Source organism: Oncorhynchus masou, chromosome 12, assembly GCF_036934945.1.
Source record: "Oncorhynchus masou masou isolate Uvic2021 chromosome 12, UVic_Omas_1.1, whole genome shotgun sequence".
NCBI classification, from domain to species: domain Eukaryota; kingdom Metazoa; phylum Chordata; class Actinopteri; order Salmoniformes; family Salmonidae; genus Oncorhynchus; species Oncorhynchus masou.
The window spans coordinates 32,456,765-32,468,921 of record NC_088223.1 but is presented as its reverse complement, the minus strand read 5'-3'; the positions used below and the strand labels follow the sequence as shown (position 1 = coordinate 32,468,921).

General features: G+C 39.4%; 1 protein-coding gene across 4 annotated transcripts; it reads left to right on the top strand.

Moving 5' to 3' along the window:
* Positions 1 to 278: 278 nt before the first annotated feature.
* Positions 279 to 11,782, top strand: LOC135549866 (uncharacterized). Of its 4 annotated transcripts, none has more exons than XM_064980225.1 (9): positions 279 to 452; positions 1,215 to 1,346; positions 3,133 to 3,246; positions 3,691 to 3,747; positions 4,020 to 4,157; positions 8,054 to 8,101; positions 8,556 to 8,672; positions 9,749 to 9,832; positions 10,022 to 10,105. In XM_064980225.1, exons 2-9 carry the CDS (start codon positions 1,251 to 1,253, stop codon positions 10,046 to 10,048), a joined length of 681 nt encoding a protein of 226 aa, XP_064836297.1. In that variant the 5' UTR covers positions 279 to 452; positions 1,215 to 1,250; the 3' UTR covers positions 10,049 to 10,105. The 4 variants fall into 4 exon arrangements, with proteins under 4 accessions (XP_064836297.1, XP_064836295.1, XP_064836293.1 ...); XM_064980221.1 differs by having other exon boundaries at positions 280 to 452; positions 10,050 to 11,782; XM_064980222.1 differs by having other exon boundaries at positions 281 to 452; positions 10,053 to 11,782.
* The last annotated feature ends 375 nt before the right edge of the window (positions 11,783 to 12,157 follow it).

Sequence of the window (12,157 nt, the reverse complement as noted above, 5' to 3'; positions counted from 1 at the left end):
TGGCTAGCTTCAGTTGAGGGGATCCGGAGGGGTTGCAGGAGAGTATTTCGAAGTTGAGGTTTAGCAAAATGTTTTAAAAGATATGCGAAGAAAAATGTTTTAAAAAAACAACAAAAAACGATACATACAAGGGACACGACAAGACGTCCGACTGCAACACCAGTCTCATCTCAACTACTCCATTGCTATGTAAGTTTTTTTTAAAGCATGAGTCATGCATGTCTTTCTTCCAGAGTGCCGCAGCACACACGCGCACACATGCACACGCAGTTCGGTGCAGCAACACATCCCGCGCCTCACTGCAGTGAAAAACGTCCCATCCACCTACAGCACACGCGCATTGCTTTTGCTCCCATCAACACCAACGCGTTAGGTGTAGCTGAACGCGCCTTATCGACATTATAAATCAGAAAATAAATAAAGGAATAACTTTCTTGTTCGAACCAGAGGAGGTAAGACAGAATACACACTTTAATGCGGCATGCTTTGTGAAATGGTCTAACTGGGACATGACGTAGCACGTTCCTGTCTTATGTAGCCCAAATTAGCAGGTGTATGGCTAAATGTACAATATCCTACCCTTATTTATCTAATTTGACGACCACAGAACATTGCAGATATTTATCGGTTTTCTGACTAAAGCTTTATCTTCGATATTTGTGAAGAAGATAATCTATAGTATGGTGATGAGTTCGTCCTCACATGGGTTAAAGTTGTGTGATGATGGCGCAGTACAGGGTTTGGAGAATTGCCAAAATCGACTGCGGTCCTGATGTTGCTCTTTTGTCCCCGGCGGCAGACGTCTCAATTTACCTCCCTCTGAAATATTTTTAAGTTAATTGGAATGCAAACATGATATTGATTTATGTTAACGAAGAGTTCTTGATCATTTACGTCATATATTTGTTCTTTTTTAAATGTAATTGAATGTAATTAAATGTAATTGCATATTTGTTCAAACCAATTATGGCGTTTTTACAACCAATGTCAATGAAGTATCCCAAATTCCTCATATTATCCTGCAAAAAGATTTCCTGCGGTTTCATTTTAGCTGTCTTTATTATTGCTGGGCTCCTCAAAAAACATACATTTTCCCCTCCTCATAACCCTTTTCATCTTTGTATACTCCTCCAGTAATTTACTGCAGCTTTCATTCATTGCCTTGTCCATCATTTTCTCAGTTCATTACTGTTTATCTATGCCATTTTGTGAAGCTTTTCTGCATCTAAAGCCTTGTCAGCCTCGACAACATGGGCCTCAAAAGCCAGGACCCCCTGCCTTCCACTAGCAATCTCACCTCAGGACAAGTGGGCTCCTTCCAGAAGGTGGAGCCTAAAACCTTGGGGGTGAGTGACGTCTTCACATAGGCATTAAAAAAAAAACTTTATTTAACTAGGCAAGTCAGTTAAGAAGAAATGATTATTTACAATAACGACAATAAAGCCCTCCTGTGGGGATGGGGGCTGGGAATAAAAATATAGGACAAAACACACATCAGGACAAGAGAGACAACACAATACTACATAAAGACTATACTAAGATGACAACATAGCATGGCAGCAACACATGAAAACACAGCATGGTAGCAACACAACATAACAACGACATGGTAGCAACACAACATGGTAACCGCACAAAACAGGGTACAAACATTGTTGAGACAGACAACAGCACAAAGGGCAAGAAGGGAGAGACAACAATACATCACGCAAAGCAGCCACAACTGTCAGTAAGAGTGTCCATGATTGAGTCTTTGAATGAAGAGCTTGAGATAAAACTGTCTAGTTTGAGTGTTTGTTGCAGCGAACTGAAAAGAGGAACGACCCAGGGATGTGTATGCTTTGGGGACCTTTAACATAATGTGACTGGCAGAACGGGTGCTGTATGTGGAGGATGAGGGCTGCAGTAGATATCTCAGATAGGGAGGAGTGAGGTCTAAGAGGGTTTTATAAATAAGCAACAACCAGTGGGTTTTGCAACGTGTATACAGAGATGACCAGTTTACAGAGGAGTATAGAGTGCAGTGATGTGTCCTATAAGGACAATAGGTGGCCGAATGGTAAAGAACATCTAGCCGCTTGAGAGCACCCTTACCTGCCGATCTATAAATTACGTCTCCGTAATCTATCATGGGTAGGATGGTCATCTGAATCAGGGTTAGTTTGGCAGAGGGAATGAAAGAGGAGCAAATACGATAGAGGAAACCAAGTCTAGATTTAACCTTAGTCTGCAGCTTTGATATGTGCTGAGAGAATTACAGTGTACTTTCTAGCCATACTCCCAAGTACTTTTATTCAAGCTCTAAACAAGCTCTAAACCCTCAGAGGTAGTCATCACACCTGTGGGGAGAGGGGCATTCTTCTTACCAATCCACATGACCTTTGTTTTGGAGGTGTTCAGAACAAGGTTAATGGCAGAGAAAGCTTGTTGAACACTAAGAAAGCTTTGTTGTAAAGCTTTTAACACAAATTCTGGCGAGGGGCCAGTTGAGTATAAGACTGTATCATCTGCATATAAATGGGTGAGAGAGCTTCCTACTGCCTGAGCTATGTTGTTGATGTAAATTGAGAATACCGTGGCGCCTAGGATCGAGCCTTGTGGTACACCCTTGGTGACAGGCAGTGGCTAAGACAGCAGATGTTCTGACTTTAAATGCTGCACCCTTTGAGAGAGGTAGTTAGCAAAGGTAGTTAGCAAACCAGGTCAAAGACCCCTCAGAGACACCAATACTCCAGTCATCAATACAGATGGTTGTGATACACTATAAGGATATGATATGAATCAATAACAGCTTAAATTCTGTACTGTAGAATAAAGCATCATCACGATACCTTATAATATAATGATAATATATTCATTTAGGAGACTCTTATATTCCCAGCCTGAATCAAACCCATAACTGGGTCTTGTTCAGTAGGCACCAAATGAAACAGGAAAAAAAATAATCAGGGAGTGATTTCTGGACTTAATAGCGAAGGCCCAATTCCATTTTCGAATTTCAAAATGTTTTGCTATGGTGTGTCCTGCTGAACACAACTATGGGGTTACCAAACACTTTGCTGTAGATGAGCCATCGAAACACATAATGTCCTTTTAATGGTACTGATGAGAGTTCTTAATGTATTGTCTCAGGCCGTCCAAATCATCATCGGGTGTCTTGTCCTCTGCCTGAGCGCCTCTGTGTTGCAGCTCCACGAGATCCACTTCACTGGTGATGTCGCTGTCCTTTTGATTGTTGTCTTACAGGTGAGTGAGCCATTGCTGACCCCAACCAAAGATATACAATTAGATGTCCCTACCCCCAATCCTAATCTTAACCATTAGGGCAATAAAATCAATCCCAGCCCTATATCAGTTAGTAAGGGCAACTTCTACAACTTCTACCTACTCCAGATGACATGTACCAGTCAGAATTTACTGGCCAAGTATCAACTATTACAACAGCGCCCTCTACATTGGCAGTGTGTCTTTAGGCCAGATCGGGCCAACCCTCCTCCTGGAGAGCTACCCTCCTGCAGGCTTTCGCTCCAATCTTGATCCAGCACACATGAATAGGCTTACAGCCCTACAATGGCAATTTTCTAGAATAGATCATTTATTTTGTTGAATCAGTTATTTTAATCTCTGTATAGGTGTGTAATCTGACCTGTGAGTCATGTGTCTTATTCTGTTATGGGTATACTCCCACAGCTCATCCTGTCTGGGTCGGTCCTTGTCCACGCGGGCAGGAAGCCTTCTCTCTTTTGGGTGGGTATAATGCAATTAGAGCGCATTCAGCTAGTTACATTTTTTGTTGCATTTTTCAACAGTATGTACCGAACAACACATTATCCCGAAATGCTGCACACCATTCTTGGAGGTATGTTTACTCCTGTTGTGGCAGAGTGTGACCACTGATATTTGTGAGTGATGTAGGCAATTTATAAGAAATCACACAAACCCCAAAAAACTAACTTTCAATGTATAATATTTTCTGTCAATCTGGGCGTATTCAGTGTAGTGGTGTATTCTCTCCCCAGGTGAAATGTACCCTGGTGCTGCACTTGATTAGTGCTGCCTTCTCCACGGCTGCTCTGGGCCTGATGTCCAAACACCTGCCCTACCGCCAGGACTCCTACCACTGTGAACACTGCCGGAGACTGGAGCTGCATGCTGTGGTAACCAGTCATTCTAACAGTATACCTTGAATTATTACATCAATTTGCATATAAACAATTATTACACACAATACCGTTCAAAGGTTTGGGGTCACTTAGAAATGTCCTTGTTTTTGAAAGAAAAGCACTTTTTTTTGTCCATTAAAATAACATAAAATTGATCGGAAATACAGTGTAGACATTGTTAATGTTGTAAATGACTATTGTAGCTGGAAATTGCTGATTTTTAATGGAATATCAACATTGGCTTACAGAGGCCCATTATCAGCAACCATCACTCCTGTGTTCCAATAGCATGTTGTGCTAGCTAATCCAAGTTTATCATATTTAAAGGCTAATTGATTATTAGAAAACCATTTTGTAATTATATTAGCACAGCTAAAAACTGTTCTGGTTAAAGAAGCAATAAAACTGGCCTTCTTGAGACTAGTCGAGGATCTGGAGCATCAGCATTTGTGGGCTCGATTACAGGCTCAAAATGGACAGAAACAAAGACCTTTCTTCTGAAACTCATCAGTCTATTTGTGTTCTGAGAAATGAAGGCTATTCCATGCGAGAAATTGCCAAGAAACTGAAGATCTAACACAACGCTGTGTACTTCTCCCTTCACAGAACAGCACAAACTGGCTCTAACCAGAAAATAAAGAGGAGTGGGAGGCCCCGGTGCACAACTGAGCAAGAGGACAAGTACATTAGAGTGTCTAGTTTGAGAAACAGACGCCTCACAAGTCCTCAACTGGCAGCTTCATTAAATAGTACCCGCAAAACATCAGTCTCAGCGTCAACAGTGACGAGGCAACTCCTGGATGCTGGCCTTCTAGGCAGAGTTGCAATGAAAAAGCCATATCTCACACTGGCCAATAAAAATTAAAGATTAAGATGGGCAAAAGAACACAGACACTGGACAGAGGAACTCTGCCTACAAGGCCAGCATCCCAGAGTCTTGCCTCTTCACTGTTGACGTTGAGACTGGTGTTTTGTGGGTACTATTTAATGAAGCTGCCAGTTGAGGACTTGTGAGGCGTCTGTTTCTCAAACTAGACACTCTAATGTACTTGTCCTCTTGCTCAGTTTTGTACCGGGGCCTCCCACTGCTCTTTCTATTCTGGTTAGGGCCAGTTTGCGCTGTTCTGTGAAGGGAGTAGCACACAGTGTTGTACGAAATCTTCAGTTTCTTGCATGGAATAGCCTTCATTTCTTAGAACAAGAATAGACTGACGAGTTTCATAAGAAACTTCTTTGTTTCTGTCCATTTTGAGCCTGTAAAAGAACCCACAAATGCTGATGCTCCAGATACTCAATTAGTCTAAAGAAGGCCAGTTATATTGCTTCTTTAACCAGAACAACAGTTTTCAGCTGTGCTAACATAATTACAAAATGTTTTTCTAATGATCAATTAGCCTTTTAAAATGATTAGCTAACACAACGTGCCATTGGAACACAGGAGTGATGGTTGCTGATAATGGGCCTCTGTAAGCCTATGTAGATATTCCATTAAAAATCTGCCGTTTTCAGCTACAATAGTCATTTACAACATTAACCATGTCTATACTGTATTTCTGATCAATTTGATGTTATTTTAATGGACAAAAATTAGCTTTTCTTTCAATAACAAGAACATTTTTAATTGACCCCAAACTTTTGATTTTTTTTTACATACATTTGCTAATTGAATAACAGTATTAAAAAAAGCATCTAAAAGAATGACATAATTTTAGGAAGAAACAATGAAGTGCAGGCTGAATTTTGATGTAGTCATCATGGTTTAGTCAACCTTCTCGGTCATCTTTGATTGAGTAGCTGACCATGTCACACATTCTCCCCCTTGAGAGTTCATGTGGTCAAAAGACATACAATCAGAGTCACAATGTAAAATTCCCCAACTCATTTGCTGAATTTCATATAATTTTAAGCTAGTTCTTTGTGAAAAATGTGTTCACAATTAATTTATTCTGACAAATGTTTTGAAAGATCATTACCGTTGTTGTTTGAATACATTTGTATCAGTTGCTGATATGCATTTTCTGAAACAATGTTTGCTCAGGACTAGGGTTGCAGAACTTCAATAAATTCCCTGGTTTTTCAGACACCTGGTTGGAGGATTCCGGATATCCTGCCTGTTCCCTCCTGATTCTGGGACCCTCCAACCGGGATTTCAGAAAAAACATTTCAATTTTTATAGAGAGCAAAAGGGTTGTTGCATCCAACAATAGCCTATACAAAAAAATCTATTGTGTCTTTCGTGGAAGTATTAGTGTAATGTCTTCACTCAAGGCGGTATTCTGACATGAGATCAGCACGCTTAACTTAAATGAGCAAAGATTAATGCGTAAATCTGTGTTGCAAACACTTATCTGCTCACGATATTATACACTGAGTGTACAAAACATTAAAAACATTAAGGTTTTCTATGACAGACTGACCAGGTGAAAGCTATAAACCCTTATTGATGTCACCTTTTTTAAATCTACAAGGTGTCAAAAGCGTTCCACATGGATGCTGGCCCATGTTGACTCCAATTCTTCCCACGGTTGTGTCAAGTTGACTGGCTGTCCTTTTTGGTGTTTGACCCTTCTTGATACACAAGGGGAAACTGTTGAGCATTAAATACCTAGCAGCTTTGCAGTTCTTGACACAACCCAGTGCACCTGGCACCTACTACCATACCCCGTTCAAAGCCACTTAAATCTTTGTTGTTCTGAGGGCAAAGGGGGTTGGGGTTGCAAGTCAATATTAGGAAGCTGTTCCTAATGTTTGGTATAGTCAGTGTATATTTTCCTTTGCCATGTGCTGCTAGTTAAAAGCAACGTGTGGCCTATATACAGTACATCTGATAAAAGCAAAGTTTTCTGTAAAATAAGCATTAAAAACATTAGTTGATTAATTGGTTCAGCACAGCACCCAGCTTCAAACCATACAGTAATGACGGAGAGGATCAGTTACATGGTTTTCATGAGTATTTCATCGACACAATTTTTTTTGTTTTGAGTTAGGCACTCCAATCTCCACCAAGGAATACTGGCAGACATGCATACCTTTTATTTCGGCCGCCAAGTGGATTTGTTTAATGGCCTATATTTCAACATTTCTCCCATTACACATGATTTATGACCACTTTATCAAAACATATGAATATACAAAAAAAAAACATCCCACAACAACTTTAAATGTGTCAATTAAGTGTGCAGGCTTTTCTTTTTCTGCCACATCACATATTAGTAGTAGATATCAGTACCACAACAAAAATACTTAAATGTCATTATTGTTTAAACAAAACAGCAAATTAAAGCAATCATTGATGAAACATGTAATAAGGGTTTTAGGGTTTGGTAATACCCAGAATTATTAAAAATGACCTTTAAAATAAATTCAGCAAAGGAGTTTTGGATTTTGATTATTGTGGCAAGGCTTTGACCAATTTTAACAACATTGTTCTAAACTGTAAAAAGGCTGCAATGGAACAATTTGGCCTAAACTATTTATGGTGGGAGCTATGTCAAAATGGGGTCATGCATCAACGTCTTTGACCCACTTTATTCTTTGTCTGCATAGGAGGTAACATACACACATATTCTACTATGCTAACATGACTGCTCAAACTTAGTCCTCATATAGAACCGTACGAAACCTGTGTGGGATCTAGAATTGAATGTAAATGACATTTCTATTTTTGATGACACTATTAAGGTTTTAATTGATGATACAGCCAATCATCTATTGTATTTTTGCCATATTTTAAAGTAAAAAATATGTAAGAACATATGAAGAGTTGCTGTTTATAGAATAGAAACACACCATATGAGTATCTTATCTAGGTTAATGTAGTTTCAAGGGGAAAAGTGTAATTGTTCTTCAAAATGGAACATGTCTTTCTTTGTGTTTACTGTTTACTGCAGCAACATTGTTTCAGGAAATGCACTGGGCTGATCGAAATGAAATGTAAAGTAAGTAGTTGACCACTATTGTAGATATGTTCTGGTCAATGCTAACACTTGGTAGGTTGCAGTATTTCTGCCTTGTTCGTATAGTTGCTATAACAAAGCATTTCCCTAAAAGGTATTGCAGCAAAAGTTTTAAATAACATCTTACCCAATCGTAAATTTAGATAGGTATTAGTTATTTTATTCACTTTCATGTGGTTGATTATTTGGCTATTCAAAAGGCCTAGTTTGACATATGTTTGTATTATCTTGCTTAATTAATTAATTAATAAGATCTGACATTATAGTTTGCTTTTTGGACAATGTTTTTTATCCCGCAATTGCATTCATTTGATGCTGTATGGAATTTATTGATGCTACTGTAATATCAAGCATTTTTCTCTGGACCACAATACCACTGTCCATCCCGCATGCCTTTCTTCACCTGTCTCTCTCCCGCATGGGTGGTTTCTTATAGCTCCTGATTGACGGCATCATAGGTACTCTGGTTATCTTCCTTATTCTGGAGCTGCTCATCTGCATCACAGCCATGCTGTTTGGTCTCAGTGTGCTGGCCTCAAGTGGTGGAATGCAGGTGAACCCACATATAACAGAACACATGGGAAAGGGCATTCTAAAATGCTCCAAGCACCATTTTACATGTGCAGCGCTGCCCGGGCATTGCGATTTAAAAACTGTAACAATTTAGAACACTGCAGATGGTGTTTGCTGCATGTGAAAATGTATTTCAATCTATTTATTTTATATGGGCTCAATTCAGACTTAGGAAATGTTTGCCTTTCCTGCGCTTCTCAGTATTTGGTATTCAGACTTACTTTACGCAGGTGCGCAACAAGCTCTTTGAGAGTGGCTCCCTTATGCGCACTGAATACATTTAATTAAACTGCTGAAAACCCTCCCACTTGCTGACCAACTGATCTCCTCATGGACTTTTCATTCAATGTGGTTTTCAGTTATCTAAAGCCATCCCTTTAAATAAGGTGCACCTTTATTTCAAATTTTCTTGACAGTCACTATAATATATTGAGAAAACGGGTTCAGAATATTAGGGATCAATGAAAGAAAGCCATACAATTATAGGCCTATGCATATCTCAGTTCTTAGCACCAATTGGTAAATTGAAAAAGTATCCGATCTGTACATTATTAAGGGTTAGGAACATATTTAGGGATCTACCTACTTTAAAAAACAGGTTTGTAGAGCCTTTACTGACAAAATATATTGGGGAATACAAAATACAGTGGTTTGATTATCCTGAAAGTTGCCATTCAGTTGTTCAATCTATTAAATATTGGAAGAGGAGAAACTAACAATAAGGGTACGCATCCCTTGCGGGCACAAAACGCTTACGTTGCGTGCACTGGTCAGAATACATGTGGAGAGAAGTCGAATCTGAATTCCCCCATATGTGCATAAATAATTGCCACCTTCTTAAGGACTTTGTTGTATGGGAAGTTTTAAGACATTTTACTTCAAAGTTTGTGAGTTCTTTCAGTGCAAATTGTGCCTTTTTTAAGAAAACAAAAATGATACCCTTCATGTATAAAAAAAGAAATGGCAGGGTGAACCCTCTATTACATATAGACACTAAACATCACAAGTTTATGTCTTGTTCTCCCTTTAACTTCCTCTTTCTTGCTCTCTCTCTAGTCATCCAGTGGAACTCAGCGCCCAGCCTACCCCCAGACTCGCCCCCCGGCAGGTCCCCCTGCTGTGCAGGCTGCAGCATCTCAGGTAGGGCCTAGCTAGCCCGGAGGGGTTAGCCTACCATATAGTGCCAGCCTAAAATGGCTTATCCATTTAGCACTGTTGGCTACCATTTACTGTGCATCTCTTGAGGTTTGATTACCTTGATGTGTTCGTGTAATAGATTCTTCTAATGTCAAACATTACATGTCAATATAATAACTGTCTCTTTCTCAGTCTTTCTCTCTCCGCCTCTCTCCTTAAGCAGGTGGCCGTTGTTGTCACTGAACCCGATTCCGACCAGGTAGAGGAGGTCTCCACTCCCCCCACTGACCCACAGGTGGAGCCCATCGAGGCGGCTGAACCCTAAACCAAACCTCCTTCATCCTCCACTCCAGCCACTTGGGCCGGATTATATGCACAACAGTGTTGGTCTTAATCTGAATTCCAAATCGAGCTCTAGACAGTTCTGTAGATCTGAAATGATTAGATAGGTGGTGGAAATTCCACCCAGCCTACCTAAAGGCAAGGTGAAGCATTTGGCCTACATACTGTTCAAACCTTTCATATCCTTTCAGATCTACAGGAATGCCAAGGGGTATAGGGGCTAGGGGTTCATTGGGAATTCAGCTTTCTAAGGAGATGGTGTGGTGACTGGCAGGGCAAATTCTCATGAATGACATATAACTGTTTTGCCGTAAATGAAGGCACTCAAACCTGTATTGCCTCAGTAATTATTAAGCTATATAAAATGGGAAGAAAATGTAAATTGTTACCAATGTTATTCATTTTGAGGATGTTTGCAAAGCTACGAGACTGATTATAAGTATTATCATGGATGCAGAAAGTGAAGGATGAACATATAGGACAGGGGTTCTACATCTCTGATCCTGAGAAGGGTATGCAGGCTTTTGTTCTAGCCCAACACTAACACAGCAGTTTCAAATAATCAACTAATCAAGGTCTTAGGTTCTAGCACTGTCACTGCATGGATTGGAGGATTCTAGGGACTAACTGAAGCTAATGTAAAATTGTATGTAGGTATACTTTCAATGCTTCTTTTGTTGTTTTTTGGTGGCATCACAATTTTTGAGACCAAATAATACACGCCTTTATCACTACCGTGTCATAATACTGTATAGTGATGTATTCATGATGCTTCTTGCTTTACATAATATAATTCTGTTCATTGTTTTTAGTCTAGTTTTGCACATTCATGTATTTTAAAGTGAATGATATCACAGCTCAAATCACTTACCAAGCTAACCAACCAATGCTGGCATTGTATTGTCGTGCTCATTGTGAGGATTGTGTCATGTTAGAATATAGAATAGTTGTAGATGAACACTGATGAACACATGAGAAAAAAGCAAGCAAATACTGTTACATGCCACATCAACACACAGAATACGTAATTGATCCCTACCATAGCCTAACCTTTTCCGTGTGTGTTATGATTCCATCATAAGAAACCTGACTTGTATGGCATTTGTTTGAATATCTACTTTCTTTATTTATTATTTGTTTTTTTTATTGAACAATTTGCTCTAACAAATCAAAAGTCTCTTGCGTTTGCTCTAATATTCTAGACATACTAAAATACTCGAACAGTAAGAATATTCTGGACTGCCCTAAAAAAAATATAAAATGTATGTCCATTTGACATTTTAACCAAAAGCTAACTGACATTGTAGTACTCGTTTTTGTGCCCTTCCAGCCCTTGTTGACCACTGAACTAACTTTTGCAGTTCTTCCTTTTGCGACATTACAGCACTTGTCGACCACCCTCCACCTCTTTTCATTGTGAAGAAAAGTCACTGCTGTTACTGTAATATTTGTGCATGGTCCACTGATGCCTTGTCCTCAGAAGAGGGCAGCATTGGTGAATGCGTTGATGTTCTAAAGGTCTGGTTTGCTGTTTATTTACAATGTGTTTGACTGTGCTATTGAAATGGGTATTTCTGTTAACATGCAATAAAGTAAGTCTTTCAGAGCCAACTTTTTATTTAGTGATATCATTTTTTTTCAGGGGGGGGGGGGGTTACAGGTACAAAAACAGTCAAAGAAATACATACAAAAATAACCCACACCCATTTCCCCCCTCAGACCCCATCTGTCCGCCCACACCTTCCCTCCCCACCATAAAACCATGTAAGGAACTTTAAAATGGTTAATTATCCAGCAAGCCAGTTTCATATGCAATAGACACTGGTACTGTTTACTACAGTGCTTTCAGAAACTATTCCTACCCCTTGACTTAATCCACATTATGTTGTGTTATAGCCTGAATTACAAAAAAAACCCACACATATTACCCCATTTCTTTCATGTATTGAAAATAAAATACAGAAATATATAATTTACATAAGTATT